The sequence below is a fragment of the Mytilus galloprovincialis genome, chromosome 14, assembly GCF_965363235.1.
Source record: "Mytilus galloprovincialis chromosome 14, xbMytGall1.hap1.1, whole genome shotgun sequence".
NCBI classification, from domain to species: domain Eukaryota; kingdom Metazoa; phylum Mollusca; class Bivalvia; order Mytilida; family Mytilidae; genus Mytilus; species Mytilus galloprovincialis.
Window position 1 is genome coordinate 49,902,054 of NC_134851.1, and position 22,719 is coordinate 49,924,772.

The following is a 22,719-nucleotide window of genomic DNA, read 5'->3' on the forward strand; positions in this document are numbered from 1 at the left end:
AGGTTGATTAAACAAAGAATAATACCTTTGAATATATAGTTTATTAGTTGTTTTTACATTGTAGGTGTGATCTTTTTAATTTCAAACGGTAACATATGCTACGAACAATTGCTTTTATTATCAATACATACTTTCCTCTGATCAATTAGAGTTAAGTCAGTTCTTAAATCCTGGCAGGAGAAAGGTACGTAGTTTTTTTATCACTTGAAGTGAATAATTCATCATCAATGTTTATTTGGTTAATTTGACAAAATTGGACCATACTGTCTGCTTTAACAGAATTATTATTTCACTATTTCACTTTCATTAATGATTAAACAAACAAATAATGATACTTTAGATTTATTTTTATATATCTCGTAGCTAGTGCCCGTTCAGATGTATATACATTATAAAAATTTTTGCTTAAGGACAAAATTTATCTTATTAGACTAAATGATGAGGAATTCTTCATAAAAGCACGTGCAGATAAAAACAAATCCACAAAGTCTAACAAAAATACTGAACTCCAATTTAAATTCCCAAAAAACAAAATCCATATTAAATTTCCAAATCAAATGCAAAAAAATCAACGGGACAAGTGAAAACGGCTGCCAAATTTCTGACATGTGTTTTGCGAAGAAAAAAATCTGACTTGATTGATAATTGATTGCGGTTTCGTTTTTATAAAAAATTTGATGACCAGTCCAAAAAGACGTTAAAGGTAAATGTGGTATTAAGCAGTAAAATATCGGTATATATTACATTGTATTATACTGTATCGTACTATATCGCAAAATTATATATCTAGTGTTAATGTAACAAACTATGGACTGAAAATGATTAATTGTGTATGAGGGAATAACATTTCTTATTCTTTCAATTTAGATGAATTCGTACTGTGCTCTTCTCCTAATTATCATAAATGGAGTCGAAGCTCTCATCTACAAGGACTGGTTCCCTGGTCCAATGGAGAAATGCTTAATGGATCGTAGCCGTGGAGTTTCACCGAGAAGGATACCAGCGTTTGATATCCTATTCGAGTGTAAAAATTACCAGGTTGCTTATAATAATGTGGATAATGATGTGGTCAGTCCGGTTACCGAAGACAACGAACGATACTTTAAACATCTTGGTCGTCGTCTGCAGGGACTTGAGTCCGAATACAAACGAAGGAAAAGAAGTGCTAAATGGAAGTGGAATAATCAAAGAAAGGAAATTCGGACGTTGACAGACAAACAACGTTCTGATTATTTTGCTGCTCTTAATGCATTAAAGAAAGATGGAGTAAGTCTAAAATTAATATTTTGGGAATGCTCACTCATATTTTATCTTTTTAAGGGACTCTGGATTTTGATTATTTACTGTTCAACTATATTGTTATCTTATATAATGCTTATTTTGTACTTGTCATAAAAATACTAACATTGCCATAAAAACCTAAATTTGAATTTGATTTTGAGTTTTGTTAAGTTCAAACAGGGTTGTTGGTCGACTTTTAAACAAGTTCAGATACCCGCATAAGTTGCCTTAAAGTGTCCGTTGCCTTTTTCAGAACCTCCATACTCCATAAATGTTTGTCTGACTCCTCATAGTGAATAAGGTGTATATTTGATATGCGAATGTTTATTACACTTGTAAATTACTTTCATTACCATAAAAGAAATTACACAATACATAGCTAGTTCATTGATTGGTCGAATTAAAACTAACTTTTTTCAGCCAATATATAATGTTTCATTTAAGTCTAAATATATAGATGTATCTGCATAGATTCATTTTTTGGAATCATCAAAGTTAAAGGTTTATAATATATTACAACAGACGCTTGTTTCGTTAATATAGAATCAGTGGCACTCAAAGTAGGAAAGCCAAATTAAATACGATGTTGAAGTGTACTTATTACCAAAATATCCGAAGAAACTTCATGCATTAGAGTTTTGAAAATTCAGCATTTTATAAACAGTAAACTCACAAAAAAATATTTATAGTAAATGTGTCGGCTACTTGGCTGGTGATACAAAAGCCAATAACGGAGTCTGAACTCATAACAAACTCGGAACTGAGGTTCCTATTAGTGTTATAAAATGGAACCATGCTTTAAAAGACAAGAAAAATAACATTTAATAGATTATGCCATAGTTATATTATACTGATAAAAAGATGGTTTACATCTTGAGCAATGAACGCAAACATAAAATCGTTTTATTTGCTCTTCCTTTTACCTTGTTTTTTTTCTGATATATCTTAGCTCAGAAGTCAATACATTGCTACTGACATTATTAACAACACATATGTTTCTAAAAATATCCCATGGTTTGTTGTTGGTTTTTTTTCATGAAGAAGCTGATATTTCAACTCCCTCCGGCAAAGTGAATTTAAGATTAATTTGATTAAATTTTTAGCTCCTAACGTTTCTACATATTCTTACATGTTTGGATCAGGGCTTGCATGCTGATAATCGCTTCAAATGCGAGAAATTTGTCAAATGTTTTTATTGTTTACCAGCACTAATGATGAACAGTAAGTCTCCGATGGTATCATCGGTTAAGATTTGCTGTGATTATTTAGAACACTTTTTTTTTGTAATTTTACGTTGATTAATTGAAAAATATCATAAAACTAAAATCTCTAGAGAAATTGACCGTACAAGATAAATTGCCTATACTTTTCATGCCTCTTTTGCTCATGCAGGTTTTACCGATTTAACTTTTTATACATTATCTTTGTTTTCAAATATTTGGGTATGATCGTTCATAATTGTTCAACTGTCTCTAAATTTACCGTTTCTTCGGATATTTTGGTTATAAATTCTTTATCACATCACTCATTCACGTCTCAGTCATTACAGCTGAACAGACGGGTCAGCTTTCCTTTTTCTCGCTATCTGTATATTAAGACAAATGTGTAAAGTAAGTGACGCATTTATCTATTTTGTTTTGGGTTCATTTTACTCGTAATATTTCTGCATTGTTGTTCATACAAGTACTTGCTTTCAAATGTTTAGGCTTGAGCTATTCTTGTGAAGAAAAATCCAGAAATTCTACGTACTATTGAGAACTAAGGGACGTCACATAAAGGTTACTAAAATTTAAATTCGTGTAAGAATTATACATTTGTCACAAAGGAATGGATCATGATCGGCAATGTGAGCCTATCACTCTTAAGAATATTTTGAGGCAAACATAATTTCAGTAAGAGGTACATTTTGTCATTTACAGTGTTCATCTTTTTCATTTTTCAAAACACAAATCATTTCTTCAATTTCGTAGATGTTAAGGTTTGGAGACAAACATTAAAGAATAAACAATGCAAATACAACATATGTTTTTTTAACAATTTGATTTGAAGAATAGTTGCAACTGAATTAACTGGTTAAAAGAAAACATTGCTTTTGAATTATTTTTATTTACATTGTATTAGTTTGATCTATTTTATGTTGGGTTTGTTTTTTTGGGGAGGGGGCATATCGATCAACTGTTATATGACTGGGCAAAGGGAAACAATTTTGTCACATTATTACTGTAACTAAAGAAAACCTACGTTTATCGGTCAGTTATAATAAAAAGTTGGTAATTTACACAATAGTGAGGCAAAATTGGTCTTTTTATCTAAAAACCTATGCTTTATTAAAGAATGTTCATATCTTTTTTTCGTTTCTAAACAAGCAAAAATCAAATAATCTGAGCTAATACTTTGACATTTAGAAGTGAATGCAAAATTAAGTCTTTAGCTAGATATTGTATCTTCAATAGAATAGGTTTGCTATAAAGAAAATGAAAAGTAATGTTGACCTTTTCAAACTCTGTATGTGTACGCTTTAGAACGATATATTAATTCTCTATTAAATATGTAGGCAAAGGTTAGTTGTATGGGAATATTTTTTTTTTCAAAAACACTTTCTAAGGACAATATGTTAAAATAGGAAAATTATAGCGTATAATAGTTATCAAAGGTATAAACTGCATTCAATATGCAACTTCTTCACTGCGTTTTGATAGTATATGTCATTGAAAACTTAATGTGTTTATTGGCTTTTAGTATACATTGATATCAAATATAAGATAAAAACAATTTTAAGAGAACTGCTGAGGGTTGTGTCAATGTTTCAGAGCATCAGTGGTTAATTGTGAAGATCTATTCTGTTACACATTACATTTTTTCTATTTTTTAAGAATATTCGTTAATTTCATTTGTCGTATGATTTATTTTGTACTACCTTTTCTCAAATTAAATATTTTATCGTCATATTAGTTTAGGTTTATATTTTTAGTGACTTAATATCAATAAATATTTTACAGTCCTACGATGCCATTACAAGACTTCATCAACAAACAGCCATAATGGGTGCACACTTTGGACCTGGGTTTCTAGGATGGCATAGAATATATAATTTAGTGTAAGTATAAAAGATACCAGAGGGACATTCAAACTCAAAATTCAAACTATAAAAAATGCTCTACAGACGGACCTCGAATTTATGTTCTCAAAACACAGGCTTACATGTGCAGATTTGACTTAAAAACATTACGAAAAAAAATAATGACGGACATAAAACAGCGACAACCCAATATAACAGGCTCATCCAGACTGTGGACAGGCACTTTAAAATCTTACATTATGTGAAAAACTTAAAATCTTCCAGTTGATGGCCTGGGAAATTCTGTATTTCGGGCTAACAGTAAGTTAATCTTTTGTAAATTTGTCAAATTGCTTGATTTGCTTTATACTGTGACGCCTTATCTATATTATCAAAGGAAGAAATCGATTTCATTGAGCCGCAACTCATCTGAACCAATACAAAGTCGGAAATATTTATCATATGACGTATGAATGTAATGGTTTTTTCTTCCTAAAATTGTCTTTGAAACAATCTTTTATCAACAGAAAATATCCGAATTCAAAGACCGTTATCGATCCATGTCGTATACGGTTTCGCACATGCTCTGTCAATGTACTGCCAGCGAAATCTATGGCCACAGACCACAATTAATTCCTCTATCAGTTCTTTATAACCTTTTGCATCATTAAAAAAATTGCACCATGCACTTTTGTCAAATTTTTTGTGTGTGTATAGTCATAGTCCAAATATATATCCAAAATTCAGAAAGATTGACGCAATCACTTTTACAAATTTAGCCAATACACATCCCTACCCCTATTGACAGGTCAAGAGATGTTCCGAAAACTGTAAATATTACCTTTTTGCACTTGGCCTAATCACTCATTCCAAATCAAAATCAGTTAATCTGCAACATCCAAAAATTTATTTCACCTCTCTTCTTTCATTTCCACCAAAAAAAATCTAAGAAATGAGTGAGGAAGAGAAAGAAAAAAAATGAGGAAAAATACACTCTAATTAAAAGGAACTATATTCGTGGACAACGAAAAGCGGGGTCATTAATTGTAGTCTTGGGCCCTATGTGTTAACCGTCATGATGTAAATACGACAAATCAAAGATTTCAACTTTAACTAGTGTTGTCAACGGTTAGCTGGTTAACCGTTTAACCGTCGGAAGAACCGAATGTCGAATTTCAAAAACGCTAACTGGTTAACAGGACTTTTTTTTCAATTTTTACAAATTTGAAGTAAATATGTATTGCAATCATTGAATAATTTTGTTCTATTTTAAAAATTATCATCGTGGTAATTAATTTGAAAGATGAATTATCCAAAATATTGATTGCTATTGTTAATCCAAAAACACACAGTTAATAAGAACTTAGACAACTTGTCTATCACATCGGGGCAAATCTTGATTAAACATAATTAGTATACATTTTGGTTTTTTTTTTAAACAGTAACCCGGCTTAAATCAGAAATTCTATTTTATTTTACGACTTACTTCATTATATTTTTGATCTAATATTGCGTACACCTCCATCTGAATGTGCGACCTCCATCGTGCTAGGCTTTGCCATACTTTAAACCAAATGACAACTTAAAAACTGTGAAATGCATATCAACGTAAACGTTATTAATGTATACTTGATGGTACGAGTAACACGCTTAATCTTTTCAAATTAAAACACTCAACATTATTTTTATAACATCAAGAGAAAATGAAAGAATCATCGGTTTCAGACATTTTCAAGAAGTTTGTTTATCTTTTCAATCTGAAGTTATTACAAACGCCATAGCAGATACGGTACTATTAGATTATTAATAGTCAAACTTCGCCAGGAATCCTCACAGACAATGCCTTAGGAAAAATTTCAATTTATCGTCTTATTAAAACGTACATGTGTAGGGTACTACAGATAAGGTCTTCAAACATCAACTTAACTATAGGTTAACCGGTTAATCGGTCGAACGATTATCTGAGTAACCGGTTAGTCAAAACTGTTCGATTTGACAATACCAACTTTAACTTATATGAATAGGACAAAGGTGTTGATAAAAAAATTACAAACATCATAACGGGGTCTTTTGTTTTCCGCATAATTAGTCATATGAAACGAGTGACGGGTGAAAAAAATGTTTATCTAATTCTTGAACCAATGCATGCATATGTCAAAAACTTTGTCTTGATTTTATCATTTTTTACGCATCCATTTCGTGAAAAACATATTCCTATCGGTCAGTGTTGTTGTAAAAATATGGCAGCTAATTAATGGTCGTGTTTTGGAGCCGATTGTCACCTTTGTAAACAATCAACAAAGAAGCATGAATATTCAGGTAAGCACGTGTATAACATCTACAATAAGATACCGTTTGTTTCAATGACGGAGCGATATTTACGTTTGGTTTTCCCCTTTTCACTTGCGTATTGCGATCACCGGATGTATACGAGAAAGTAACTGCATACGGAAAACGTGTCGACGAACTGTTTGCTGAAGCATGAATTAAAAAAGTAACCTTCTTTCCAACTTGAACAAATTAAGGAATTTACTTCAGAAAAAAGTATATGTTCATCATAAGTTTTATAATAAAAATTATTCATTTAGTTCTAACAAAAAAACATATGCGTATTTTTTTTTTATTTTAAGTTTTATATATATTACTTTAATATTACCAATAATTAACAAGTTCTGGGTCAAATCCGATACCAATACCAATATAACAAATCTTCTTCTTCTCTTCAAATTAAAACTCCGTTGTCGGAGTACCTTTATCAAACGGGTATTAAAAGACCTTTCTTAATTTTAATACATCGTATTTAAAATAAAACATAAATAACTTAAATACTAAAACAAAAAGGGTACCTTCATAAAATGTTAATGTCCTTAAAATATACAGAAATGCAAAACTGCAATTGAATACTATGTTCATCGATTAGTGCAGGTGCATTAAAATCCAGACTATAAATAAGGCGTACTGCTGTATGTCACAGATCTGCGATGTCGCGGGCGTGTTCTAGTTAGTTAAATATTAATAGAAATGGATGCATCATTATACAAATCAGATCAAAATGGCAGAGCTACTGTCAGTGTTTATTTCATTCAATTTGTATATGTTACAGGCCTTTTCTAAATAAAGGCATTTTTCAAAATGCCTTAAAACTTTAGGCCACATTTTCTAAAATGCCTGCAAGATTCAATCATTTTACATAATAATTAATATATATATGGCATTTTACTAAACAAACTGGAAAAATCGAAGGCCTTTCAAAAGATGCCTGAAATTATCTTATGGAATAAATGTAAAAAAAACAATTGAAAGCTCTGAACACTGGATCATTTATATTTATAATAATTACTGAACAAATATATTTGATTGCATTATTTATATAATATTCCAAATTAACACAAGCACATAACTCGACAATTATCTATTATCTCACAAAATGTTTAGATGACAAAGTGCGGTTACACAATAATTGTCCTGATGATTTGCAAGTACATTGTTTGACATATTGTCTAGTTTTATCTCTGCAATGTTGCAGCAACATTAAGACTTTTGAATTTTCTACGCTTTACACTACTTTTTCTCATGCTCAATTGAAAGATCGACTTCATCATCTCATTTAACAGAGCTTTGTCTATAAAAATGGTAATCGTAGATACAAATTTCTTGTTTTGGGTTATAATAATTCTTATTTTGGGAAAAGCCACACTGAATCTTACAGAAAATATACTGAAGATGATATTATCAAACTGCTGGACTTTTTGATCGACACTATATCTATAATACTAAAATTACGAGGTCCAATTTGTTAGCCGTCATCACGTAAAAACGACGATTCACAGAATTCAACTTTATATATAACTAATATAGTACAAAGGTGTAAATTAAAAATTACAACACTCCAGGCCCTTTTGTTTTCCATGTAATTAATATTGCCAATAATTAAGAAGTTCCGGGTCGAGTCCGCTACCGATACCAATAGTATATTCACCTGTTACCTATTACCTTATCTGTACGTTCCGCATCTGACAGGCGCACCACCAAACGTTGTTTTCAGGATTAATATGCTATATACACGGGTCATAACCACAGGGTTGACACTACTAAATTGTCAAATTGTTACCTATTGTAGTATTTTAATTAGTAAGACTTTCTAAGATAACAATACGAATGCTAAAAATCTGGACTAAAAATAAGGCGTATAGGTACAGTTTTCAATTTGTTAGTGGGCATGACGTAAAACAGCGAAGCAAAGAATTCAACTGTATTTATAACTTATATAGGACAATGCTGTTGATTAAAAAATACTCCATTCCAGGACCTTTTGTTTTCCAAATAATTAATATTATTGTTTCAGTTCGACGGGTTCAAACAGAAAGACTTGAAAGCAGAGAAAAACTGTGTATCTTATAATCGGCATGACTTTATCAGATGACAATACTAATACTAAAATAAGGCTTGCGCATAGTTATATACTATAATTCAGTCACGTACCCGTGATATCACGGGTGTGTTCTAGTATTTATTAAGTTTGAAAGATTGATATGTCAACAGACAGTCGATATTTCAATGGGAACTAATTGTGCACCCCTACTGGTCGATTGTTTTTGTACTCGTATGAAGCAGAATCCATTCAGAACCTTCTAAAAAAAAATTTAAAAAAGCACCTTGCAAAATTCTTTAATTTTACTTTCAGATATGTACTTAATGATGTCCTATCACTGAATAACCGATATTTCAGCCAATACTTACATCTCATATATCCCAGTGAACTTGAAATTAATGATACTACTGATACTAGAAGGACTGCGTCCTACCTTGATCTTTTCTTCAATTCTAACACAGATGGACGACTTCACACTAAAATCTATGAAAAAACGGGACGATTCCAAGTTCCCAATTATCACTTTCCCATTTCTCAGCAGTAACATACCCTCTGCCCAATCTTATGGGCTTTACATATCTCAGTTGATACGTTATGCTCGTGCATGTTCACACTAAAAGGACTTCATATACAGGAGTGTGCTCCTTACGCAGAAACTGCTCCAACAAAGTTAAGAGGAGGAAAGATTAAAAATGATACTCCGTAAAGGTTATGAATCACGAATTGGTTGATCCATATGATGTGTCTGTGTCTAAACTAACTTAGGAAATGTTTACCACTTCTTAGATTTACAATTTACGTCGTCTGCTCTTCTATATTAATAGTCTTGTTATTGTTTTATAAAATAATTGAATTGACATATTTACAAACGTGTGGCGTTGACCCAGTCGTCTGACAGAAAGTTCGTGGTTCTGTTATGCTGTTTTGTGTGCTGTCCTGTATTGTTTAACATGTTCGTGTTTATTCTGTGGTAAGCATGTCGAAATGTACTATTCTAGTGTTTATTTGCTTATTTCTCTGTCTTGAAATTCTTGCATTTATTTGTCCTGTATTCCTGTCATGTAATGGTGTCATTTTAGTGTTATGTTTAATGTTTAGGTTGTTTCGATAATTTCCTCTTATAGTTGATGTGATTTAGTTTGTAACCGGATTTGTTTTTGTCTGAATCGATTTATGACTTTCGAACAGCAGTATACTACTATTGTCTTTATTTGGCACTAAGACCACATATGAAGAAACCTACACGCCTGGTAAACCATCTAATCTCAACCAAATGTTGAGACGGAAAAAAGTATTCTGGCACTTCCTGTTGAGCTTTTCTGGTTCAAAATATTCAAAATAAACACAGGGTAGGTCGACTTTTCGTCAATTTACTGAAAATCAATGCGTTTTTTGTCAAATCGGAGAATGTCATGCCATAGATATTGGAAGTACGATTTATCTCGTGTATAACACAAATGAATATAATTTAAAATGACATCGTAATGACTTTTCTCCAGCAGGTAAATGTGGCCAGCGCAGTCAGCTATTGACAAAATGACAGTGATATCATTGATAAACTAGCATATATATCAGTAAATTAGTATTTTTCTAAAACATTATGAACATAAAATTACAGTTTCTTCTTTTTCTTTACTAATATAATTTCATTAAGCTAAATATGTTATAAAGTATGTCATGTTGAGATTTTCTGGTATCGGTTGAGATATTCTGGAACAATGTTGAGATCTTCTGGTGAATGAAATTTTCAACTATAAAAAGAAGATGTGGTATGACTGCCAATGGGACAACTGTCCACAAGAGACCAACATGACACAGACATTAACAACTATAGGTCACCGTACGGCCTTCAACAATGAACAAAGCCCATACCGCATAGTCAGCTGTAAAAGGCCCCGATAAGACAATGTAAAACAATTTAAACGAGAAAACTAAAGGCCTTATTTATATATAAAAAAAATTAAAAAAATTAACAAATATGATTCAATATGTAACACATAAACAAACGACAACCACTGAATTACAGGCTCCTGACTTGGGATAGACATAAATAATGTGGAGGGGTTAAACATGTTAGCAGGATCCCAACCCTCCCCCTTGCCTGGGACAGTGGTATATATAACAGTACAACATAAGAACGAACTATAAAAATCAGTTGAAAAAGGTTTAACTCATCAGATGGACAAAAATACAATTGGACGTGGCCGGGTTCTTGATCATCCCGACAACAAAAAGACACTAGGAACAGATCTGAGAGTACTCGCAGTTATCTGACAGTTAGTTCAAAGCCACTAACAACTAATAAAAAAACATGCATCTAAGACTAAACTATCAATTCGTACACATCCAACATCCAATGAATTTAGTGTAAAGACGTAATAAACAGTTAGAGAAAAACATGACCTTGTGTAGCTTAGTATCAATTTTACATATACAACTGTCAAAATTCATAAACTTGCCGTATATTGTTTGACATTTCAACAGTCATTTTAATCTTGTCTGTAGTTATCACAGCCATTTCTAAAGAGGCCTTTGGTTGTAATAGAGTCTAAATAGTAAATAGCTGTGTTTTTTTAAGTACTAGTATTAAAGTTCTAACGCTGGAGATTAAGTCTAGCGTTTGAGATGCAGTTTTGCACAGAAGCTTTAACGTCAATAATGTTGTAATTGACATCTCCAGGGCTAGAATTTATTTATTTATTTATGTGTAACATATTTGTTTTTCGTTCATTTTTTTATATATATATATTAATAAGGCCGTTAGTTTTCTCGTTACAATTGTTTTACATTGTCATTTCGGGGCCTTTTATAGCTGTCTATGCAGTATGGGCTTTGCTTATATTTGAAGGCCGTACGGCGACCTCTAGTTGTTACTTTATGTGTCATTTTGGTCTCTTGTGGAGAGTTGTATCATTGGCAATCGTACCACAGAAAGAACATTGATAATAAAACGGATACATACAAATTAAAAACATATCGCGTAAGAAAAAGCAATTATTGGTATGTTAGTTTTCTTTAGTATCATGAATATTTTTGTCTCAACTTCTTAATCATGATCAGGCAAAATTATAGGCTTTTTATTCTGACATTTTTTTTTCTTATTCCTCTTCCACCCCATTTTTCGGCATATTACACGTCCGTTTTATTTGGTCATTACATCGCGGACTCCTAGCGGATGCAAATTTTGTAAATCAAAAACTTTTGTTTATCCTTTCGGCGTTCGTTCGAGCTATCCGGTAAGGTGTGACCATAGTTTTTAGCAGATATCGCATGCTTAGCATAGACACACACAATTTTTTTTTTAGAATTTAATTTGACCAGGCCAGAGTTCAAACTAACTATCTCTAACAATTAAGCTACGTCGAATCCAGTTTTAAAATATTTAAAAAGAAAACTGAATTAATATTCAGAAATGGATAATCATTAAATTCATTCATTTCATCAAAAGTTATTTTCATTTAAAATAGATAATTGCAAAGGAGATGTACATACAATGGAGATTACCTCTAACTGTCATAATCTGAGGGAGAACTGTTCTAGCGGACAAATGTGGAACTATCTCCTAACACTTTTAAGACAGTTCTAGCTAGAACAGTTCTAACCAAGAACTGATTTGGTCATTGTAAGTTCTAACTAGAACTGATTTACACATTTCAACCTGGAACTGATCCTGACAGTTCCACGGCTAAAACAATCTATGACTAGAACAGAACTGCGATCTGATTTCGCCACGAACGCATCACGATTGTTTTGAACATGTTTAAAGTTTGCTACTCTCAACCAATCACCAAGACCGTAACACGACCATACTGCACTACGATCGTCAATAGCATTATTTTTTTAGAGATCGTAGTGCGATCACGGCCTAGTGTGACGGGGCCCGGGTTATAATATAAATGTTGCTGAATACTACCAAATATTAAGGATGTGCCCTGAATGCAGTTGTGAAAAAACATCTAAGTTTTAATTATTTCAATACAACACCTGTGATTACACTAAGTTGGACGTCACTTATAATAGAGGGGGGCAAGAGGTTTAGCTGTTATGCTGTTATGGGGCATTTTAATTCTTTGTTATCTGTTATTCTGAAAATGTATTTGCTGTTAGCTGTTATTGTCTTATTCTTTGTTAGCTGTTATTGGGCTTTTAGTTTTTTTGTTATCTGTTATTGTGATAATGTATTTGCTGTTAACTGTTATTGAAAATTGGAATGTTAGCATTTTTTTGACAGCCAAAATTCGGTAGAAGTTGAAGATTATTGGACATTGGGGTCTGCCACTACTAATATGTTGGTCCCGTATTTGGAGAAGGATTCAATTAACATATACCCATCACAGAAGTGAGGCCCAGGACAATTCCAGTATATCTTATGATTATCCTTTGTAATACCTCCTATTTTTTTTGGAACATTTATTTAGAATTATCTTATTTTTTTGTGTGAGGATAATGTTCGTTGTAACTTTCCCGTACGAACATATTAAATTAGAACAATTCTTAATATGACAAAAAGGAAATCATATGGCCAGGAATATCTGACAAGGATCTCAATTAAGGACTGGTCTTTCAAGTGACAACCAGTTAACCTTTTATATTACCTGATCACATGGTACATAAACTCAGCTCTTTTCAAAGCAGAACCAATTTGAAATACATTGTACAATGAAAGTTCTCACCATGTACTGGGTTCCGAAGCTGCACATAACTCATTACAAACAAAGATTTATTTCGTCTTCAAGCCATTGTTCTCGTACTAAACTATGTATTCTACTTACTAGTAGACTTGGTACAATCAAAAACCTGATAAACAATTGTTCAAATAAGGCCTTTGAAAATAGTGGAATAAATTACTTTTGGAGTGTCAAAATTGGTTCGAGGTACTTGATAAATTACATGCTTATAATTGGTGCTTTTGATTTTTCTACCCTATTTACAACTTTGCCTCATAGTCTCATTCAGAAAAATTCACACACCTCATTAAATGGGCATTTAAAAAAGTCAGAATGCGAATACATTTGTATATATATTCCAACTCTTTCAGGTCATTTTTTAGTAGCAACAAACACAAGAACTATGTCAATTGGACCTACTTTGATACCATAACTGCCCTTGAATTTTTATACTAGATATCATTTTGTCTCTTTGACATATTCCTCATTCCCATTCTCAATTTTATTACACTATTTAAATTACAAGCATGTGTGAGTTTCTATAACTGTACAAAAATAAATGCTGAAAAAAAAAATAGCTACGCCATGAGCGCATGATACGCCCGTCGCCTTTTTGAAATATTCGATAACTTCTCAATTTTATATCAGATATTTATAAAAATCGAAAGGGAGCTTCAGTCAATATATATCATGTATATAAACAATACATCAAAGTTTCATGAGAACTTCTGAAAACATTTTTGAGTTATTGTCCGAAAATAGGAAAATACCATCTTGTATAATGAATAAACTCTTAACTGAATAACATAAAATCGAAAGGGCGCTTACAACAATAGATATAAACAATTCAGCAAAGTTCCATGAGAACTGCTGAAAACGTTTTGTATCAATGTCCGAAAAACTAGAAAATCACCCCTTTTTAATTAATAAAACCCCTTAACTCGGAAATGTAAAATCTAAAATTTATAAAAATTGAAAAGGAGCTCATGTCAATAGATATAAACAATTCACCAGAATTCCTGGCAAATTTGTGAAAGGATTTTTGAGATATTATCAGAAAACTGAAAAAAAACACATTTTTATTGAATAAAACCCCATTACTCAGAAACTTAAAATCTAAAATTTATAAAAAAAATGATGGGGAGCTCACGTCAATAGATATAAACAATTTCCCCAAGTTTTATGTAAATTGGTTAAAAAGTGTTTGAGTTAATGTCCGACATGTTGACGACGGACGCACAAGAATATACCAAATACATATCTAGATACATAATTCTAAAAACCATGTTCATAGAAAATGGAATTCATTACAAAGGATTATACCCGTAATAAGAAATACTGGATTTGTCAAGGACCCGACTTATTTTAATATTTCATTTACTGTTATCTGTTTTTGTCCATTTTAATTCCTTGTTATCTGTTATAAGTCAAATCAATTTGCTGTTTTGCTGTTATTGGAACCCCCCTTGCCCCCCTCATAATGCTTACAAAGCAATTTTTAAAATCGAATCATATTTTTTTGTGATAAGTATTATAATGACACAAATTACATCTTTTAATCACATTTAAATTATCACCACCTGAAATAATGTGTACGAAAAAATAAACCTAGAAAAGGGGTACTGTTCGATTGTTTAGTTTTTAACTATTTTATTTCTTCATAAATGTACGCATTTTCGGCATTAAATAGTGTCTGTTAGGAAATCGAATTCATCCAAATCATATTAATAAATAACCATTGTATCGGCAATGCTTAAAATTATATCTGTATTTAGATTTTATGTTACCACAGACAGAAAACATGAATCAGGTTAACCGTACAAAAAAAGGTAAACTCGAATAGTACAGCGCAACCAGAAAGTCTCAACATTGTGACAGAAAGACTCAACCATTACCTTTATATCTCAACCATTTATATTTTTTTATTTTTCTGCTCAGAGTAGGCTTGACAAACAAATATTTGTGCAATTTACAGACGTGGTTATCGTAAAGCCTAAAAAACCACACAAATAATTGACATATTTTCTTGCTAAGTCATTAATATCATAGCAGTTCTATCGGATTTAAAGAATGTAAACATTATAATCCGTAGGAGAAAAGTGATTGTGACTTCAATTTATAATATTTTAAACCAAGAAGAGACATATTAGTTACAATTATTATTTATCTATGGCATGACATTCTCCGATTTTACAAAAAAGTCATTGATTTTCAGTAAATCGACGAAAATTCGACCTACCCTGTGTTTATTTTGAATATTTTGAACCAGAAAAGTTCAACAGGAAGTGCCAGAATACTTTTTTCCGTCTCAACCATTTGGTTGAGATTAGATGGTTTACCAGGCGTGCCTAGATCAAGACACATTCAGCTCTTTAATTACCTTTACTGATTAACAAAAAAAACTTAACATTGGGTCTCGCGATAAGCACACACGTTACACAGTCATGAATATCTACTTTTTCATATGTTTCCAAAAATATCGTAGTATATTATCATGTTAGGTGTGTAGTCGTCCGCGTCGGCCGTATGCAGTTTGTTTCCGGACAATAACTTTAGTCTAAGTAAATAGAAATCTGTGAAATTTAAACACAAGGTTTTTAACCACAAAAGGAAGATAGGGATTGATTTTGTTGGTTATGGTCCTAACAGTTTTGGGAATTCGGGGCCCAAAAGTTTCCAGACAAAAATTTGTATTTACGTGTATGAATCTCCCTGAAATTATACCTTAAGTTTTCTTACCACAAAGGAATGGTTAGAATTGGGGGTTGTGGCTCAATCCGTTAAAGAATTAGTAGCAAAAAAGGTGAAAAAACAAGGGTTTCTTGGTTAATGGACAATTAAGACAATTTAAAGCAGTGTAAGGGAGATAATCCAAATGTATTGAGGTAATCCAAAGATAATGTGTTTGGATTACCTCTCTTTCGCTGTTTTAAATTATGTATAAAAAAAAATGTTGTATTGTCTTGAGGTGATTATGTCAATTTATTTTAAGAAGTTACTATTAAATTAATTGATTCAGGAATATTGAATTTCTATTTTAAGACTTATATGTTGTATTTAAATGGGTAATTATGGTTGCACCTCCTATGAAAAGTTTAATTGAGATTATGACTATATCTTAAGGGAAAGTGTTTAGGAGGCAAAAAAAAAATTGTGGAGGCAATTTTTTCTCATTTTAGATTTCAGAAATTAAAAGAAAATGTCTTCACATTTTTGAATTTTTTGGCAAAAATGGGGGATACAATTTTTTTTTCTTTTCGGGTTGGGGTCAATATTCAACAGCAGTGTATTGCACAAAATAAAAACAAAGGGGGGAAGTATTTTTTTTTTTCATTTTGGGGAGGGGGCAATTCGTAACAGCATAGTGTATTGCAAAAGGCAAAACATTGAGTATAAATTCAAATCATATAACCATCTCTGAGGACTTTGACTACAGTTATTCTGTATCATAAACCTATTATGTGTCAAATATTTATCCAAATTCAGACCTGTATCAAGTGTGAATATTGTGCCCATTTTTGCCCCAACGGTTCAGGGTTGGACTCCTGCGGTGGTATCAAGCTGTGCTCGTCGAAGCAATTTATTTAAATATGAGAGCTAGTGTGCAATAAAAATTATGTTTCGGATAGCTAAAGATTAAAAAAAAACTTCATAGTGGGTTCATATGAACATTAAGAGTATGTAATGTATGTAATATAGCCTGTTTTCTGCATGTCAGTCCGTATTTTCATATCCATACCAAGCATTGTCATATATTGTAATGTATTTTTTTCATCTTTTTGTCGCATGAACTTTGTGATTAAATTTTACGAGAAAATAAGGCTAAAGACCCCAATTTTTTTATTTGATTAATTTGTCAATAGTTTAAAAAAAGGTATCACTCAAAAGCACTGAAATTTTAGTTTGAACCAAAATTTTGATGGAATTTGTGACATTTTCATCCTTTTTGCAATATATTATGGTGAATAAATGCAGAATGTTGCCATGGATACACAATAAAGAAATGATATTTCACAATTTTAACTTTTGAAAATCAAATTTATCAGACTATACTTATCACATTCATATGCACATGTATGACACAAATAGTTTTATTAATGTATTAGAAAGCCAAGAATAAAAGATGATTAAACATTTTGTGGTTCAATTTTAATTTTATTTTCTAACTGTGGAGTGCTACCTTTATAACTTTTAACAGACTAAGCAGAGCTGCCCATGGCGGGTGGTGCATCTATCCTGTCAAAGCAATGTTATTTTTCCTTTCTTTACCACAGTCAACTACTGTCTCATTCATTCATCAGATTGCAAAGACCAAGGAATTCCATTGAAGCAGTGCAGATTAATGTACTCATATCTTTGCATCGCAACAAAACAAGGCCATGTGTTGTGAAACCCATGCTATAAAGGGGAATTTGTTTGGATGTGTTTGTATAAAATCTCATCATTTCTGAAGAGCAACACTAAATGTATTGCCTCATGTTAATAAAGTGCAACATTCTCTGCACGTTAAGAACTCCATAGCCGTTCTGCATGTTGAATGTTCTGTCCCTATCCAAAATACCTTTGATTTCAATTGCAAGCTGCATTATAAATTTCGGTCCTTTATCCAGGTTTATCCTCTGCAGAAATAACCAAAACAAATTATAAATGCATGACACATGAAATACAATTCTTCTCGGGGTGTTTTTGGGAGAATAAATAAATTAATTATCGAACCAACAAATTGCCTGTTCAGTTTCAGGCAATTTGTAGAAGAGGGATATCAATGAGATGCATATGACAAAAGTGGGCAAAACACAACATCTTGCAAAGAAAATAACTAATATTGAATTTATTTTCAAAATTTCAGTCATTTTACAAAACGCCTAGGTATTTTTAGACATTTTATATAATGCATAAAAATTCGGTCATTTTACAAAATGACTAAATTTAGAAACAGCTTGTAACATATACGAAGACTAATTATTTATAGACTGTTATTCGCGTTCTTTTTTTGTTTGTTGTTCCATACGAACAACTTAAAAAGTAGTTTACTTAATTCTTCGATTGTCCTTTCCTATACATTGCAGGTTACAGCTAGCAATATGGGATAAGAACCCACGAGTCATGTTACCATACTGTGACACAACATTGGACCACAACATGATAGACCCTAAAAAAAGCATTTTATTTAGTAAAGGTTATTTTGGAAATCTTCGTGGAATTGTTGTTAATGGGCCGTTCGTAGGTTGGAATACGACGGCAAACGTACTATTACAACGAGATGGCGGACGTTTTGGATCGTATATGACAGATGAAGGATATAAACAAACTATGTCTCTTAAACATATGCGAGAGGTCACTTTAGGAACATCTCTGGGTCAAATTGAGAGACAGCACAACAACCCTCACGTGTATATTGGGGGTCTTATGAGTGATCTCAATTATGCACCATCTGACCCATTTTTCTTTTGTCATCATAATTACATTGATTATGTTTGGGAAAAGTTTAGAGAAAATCAACGGAGAAAAAATATCGACCCAGGTAGTGATTACCCTAGCAATACTATGAATTTACATGAACCTGGCAGGCGCCTTCCTATGATAGCAGATTATCTAAAAGTTAATCTTACCCAAGCACAATGCAGTCATAATATGTTCTCCGATAAATTTTTAATAAATTTTGCAAAATCACCAAAATATCCAAATTGTGGAAACTATCCACATATTAAGAGAAATGATACGAGGAAGGTATGTTACTCTGCTGAATATCCTTCTACTCAAGATCGTAATGTGGTAGCTCTTCAAACACATGTTCGTGCAAACAAAGATGCAACGAAATTTAAAGTAACAAAAGGTTTTGTAGCTTTTTCTAATGACAAGAGAAACAAACCTAAAAAAGTTTCTAAAAGATCAGCAGATGTTCACAAATTGTCTGCTAGTGAATCAAATTCTGTGTCAACTAGAAACCAACCGATCCAGAATGATTTCCTGTTAGATGGTGTGGTTTCCGCAAAAAATTGGGCATACATACCTGTACGAATAGTATACAAGCGTCCACCTAATTGCCGTTTCAATATTAGAACGGCTAAGTACCAAAGAGTAATGGAAGAAAAGGCGGAACATAAAAGACAAGAACGTTTGCATTTTGAAGATGGCGATTTGTACAATCCACGGGCGTATCCAAGACTTTGGGAAAAAATTCGAGAGGGTAATCCTGCCTCATTTGGTGAATTCAAAGTAAGGGGATCTGGAGAATCTAAAATATTTGTCGAAACCACTGGGTTATCCTACAAAGGAGAATATAAAGAGTATGCTATAGTTGACGAACGGCAACCAATCAGTGAAGCTGTAGCATATGTTGCATTAAAGCGTCCAAGTGATGGTGAAACAGTCCAAACATTTGTAACAGCTTTCGATCCCAATGGACGTGTTTGTGAGGCTCATTGCCATGTGAAAGGCTCAAACCCACCAAAATATGAACGCTGTTCTGGTGTTATAAACATTAATTCTAAAGAACCAAAAATGTATGGGGATAATTTGGGTGATGCTTATTTGCTAAGATACCGTTTTCAAGGCGACAATCTACCTAGTAGTCATGATGGAGACGTCTTCTTGATGTTTTTCTGTAACTATGGGAAACGATTTCCATGGGAAAAGACATATAATAAGAAGTAAATAAATTTTGTATAAATATATGCAGATTTTTCTTTTCAGAATGTACAGAAATTCATTCAATGGTGTTTCTTTTTCTTTATGTCACAAACGTTTACGTTTGACTTGTCCCTTTGATATCTTTCGTCCCTCTTTTATCAAACAAATTTAATTAAACAATTACAAGCAATTGGCTATGACTGAAAATGCCATTCCATTTTTTCGGTAACATTAAGCGTTCAATGTGAGGATTCTTCACAGGACTAACCTACATCAGCTAATATTCCACTCATATGATACAGAGAACAATAGTTTGCCAATCGCAGAAATCGATTAAAAAGATACAATACAAGCTGACTCGCAAAAACTTCGGAAAATGCACGATGTCCAAACAGAACTAGAACCAGGCGTGTATCCTTCTATTCATGCTACATCCGCCGTGTGAATCAATACTGTCGTTCTAATTTTCACTGTCATAAATGGTAAAACTGTCCAGCGTTTTATGCTAATGAACTTGAATTCGAGGCTTCATGTCACGTGTAAGATTACAAACAATAGCATTTCCTCCTTCATGATGAGCCTTTATCGTTATAAAGTCTTTGTTTTAACGATTAATGTTCCTATAATGTGCAAAAGCATAGTTCTTTAGTATCAGAGCACCTGGTTTCAAACTTCAATCAAGTTTATATTTATTGGTTTGTCTGTGTATATTCGTCGAATAAAACTGTTGAAATAAACATTTAAATGGTGGAGGATCGTTTTGCACACCTCTCAAATACAACGTTTCAGAAATCCATATTTGAAAATTGGTCGATTTGTTTAAAATTTGCCTCTTTTGACGGAGGTTTTCGCCTTTGCCTTCGACGAAAGTCACTTCACTTATTTTCAAGATTCAGTTACTGCTTTAAAAAACTATAGTTTTTATTCAAGTGATTTCTCCATTTTGACTGAGTTACACAGGATAATAATATTGTGTATGTGGGTTCCTTGTGAGTGTTGACAGGATTCAACTTATTTTTATCTCATTTCGTTGATCAGTAATCAAGATTAAAAGTACATGATAAGGTCCGTTTTTCTGAGAGTATAGGCAATAGGTCATATAAATTTGGTGTATATGGAATAATTGTAAAATGTACATGTTTTTTTGGGAGGTACCGTCTGACAATGGCCTCGTTTGCTTATTACATTTTTTTTATTTCCTGGCTAAATATGTTCCTCTGATACTATAATCAATAAAAACAACAGTATTTGGTGCATAGAATGAATTTAGGGTACAAATTTCTGCCTGACATGTATCATCTAGCCTTGATCTCATTTGCATGCTTCACAGGTCAAGGATAAGTTTTTGTGGTTTTATATCTTTCTTGGGTACTATTGCAACGTAAATGGGTTTTCGTGTGTAAACGTATTCTCATTCATAATCTGTCTCATGACATTATACCCTGCTAGCTCAGCCATTTACGTTACTGGTAGAGAGGGTTCGGCCTGTGCTTTCGCTCCAGGACTTCTGACAGCATACTGACAATACAACGAAACAGTAAATTCAATAAATGACAGGTATAAGAAACCTAAAAATGACCAGTGATGACGATTTGCCAAGCAATGTATTTGCTCATAGAACAAATGACAAAAATTCATAAAACAGTTTCATATTTAATAGACAAAGACAACATAAATACATAAATCATATCGCGGTATCTCCAGGGCAAAAATATCAATTTAGAATTTCAATACACTTTCGAACTTCCCCTTTTTGGACAAACAATGCGGTGAAAAATACCCATACAAGTTAACCATTTCAAAGAAGCGTTTGGCCTTAGTGCTATCTAATTGAATAAAATAAAATGATACTAGAATTTGAAGTGTCCGTTTACTTAAAATATTGAGAGCTGTACACTATTCGTTTTTAACTAATTATAATCCAATCAATCAAGTTGTGACGTCAACCTTCCGAGACAAAATAATTATACCCACTGGTTCCCACCGACTTTGTTAGACTAGAACATGAATCTCATTATTCTATGACTAGGGAACAAAAATCGATCCAGTAAAAAAAAAACATCGCATTTCCCGTTTAGTTTTCAATCCAACCAGAGCAATGTTTGAAAAACGTTTTTCAATAAAATTGACCAGTTCAAGATCCAAAACCAAAACATGCGATAATACAAAATTCTATTTCAGAGTAATTAGGCACGAACAATCCCGTAGATTGACGACCGTTACTCCAAAATATCCCTCGGATTAACCCTCTGTCTAAATATCGCTATCAAAATGAAACCCATCTCTTTATAAACCCGAAATCATAAAATATCAAGCTAGTGTACAATTCCCTCTATTTATTCTGGAACGGAAACGTAAATTTAACATTTTAGAACTGTTTGACTACGAGACCGAAAAGAATATAACAAATGTAAAGAAATAAATATTTAAGTCAAACATCGAAATACAAAATAAATTGAAATTTAAAGTACAACTTACCAGTACGAAAGTTTTCCCCAATCTAAAGAAATACTGCCCTGACGAGGTTTAAATATCCAAGTCTGGACATTGAGTTCAAGCACGAGATAAACGATCCCAGCGAAAAAGTGACCGGACAACTATAGTTATATATAGTATCTAAAAATAGAAAAAGGGGAATTTACGATGACCCACAAACGTTACAATACCCCCTACCCAGAAAAACAAATCGTCCGCGATTTGACAACATA

At 32.5% G+C, this 22,719-nt stretch overlaps 1 protein-coding gene across 1 annotated transcript; it reads left to right on the forward strand.

The window, feature by feature from the left end:
• The first annotated feature begins 867 nt into the window (after positions 1-867).
• Positions 868-20,043, forward strand: LOC143058109 (uncharacterized). The gene is made up of 3 exons (XM_076231572.1): positions 868-1,266; positions 4,281-4,378; positions 18,448-20,043. Exons 1-3 carry the CDS (start codon positions 868-870, stop codon positions 20,033-20,035), a joined length of 2,085 nt encoding a protein of 694 aa, XP_076087687.1. The 3' UTR covers positions 20,036-20,043.
• Positions 20,044-22,719: the final 2,676 nt, after the last annotated feature.

What these genes read in the sequence shown, in the direction of transcription:
- LOC143058109 (XM_076231572.1), top strand. Translation starts at nt 868, where the DNA reads ATGAATTCGTACTGTGCTCTTCTCCTAATTATCATAAATGGAGTCGAA. An exon ending in ATGCATTAAAGAAAGATGGA is followed by an intron (nt 1,267 to 4,280) that starts GTAAGTCTAAAA and finishes AATATTTTACAG; the next exon opens with TCCTACGATGCCATTACAAG. An exon ending in CATAGAATATATAATTTAGT is followed by an intron (nt 4,379 to 18,447) that starts GTAAGTATAAAA and finishes TATACATTGCAG; the next exon opens with GTTACAGCTAGCAATATGGG.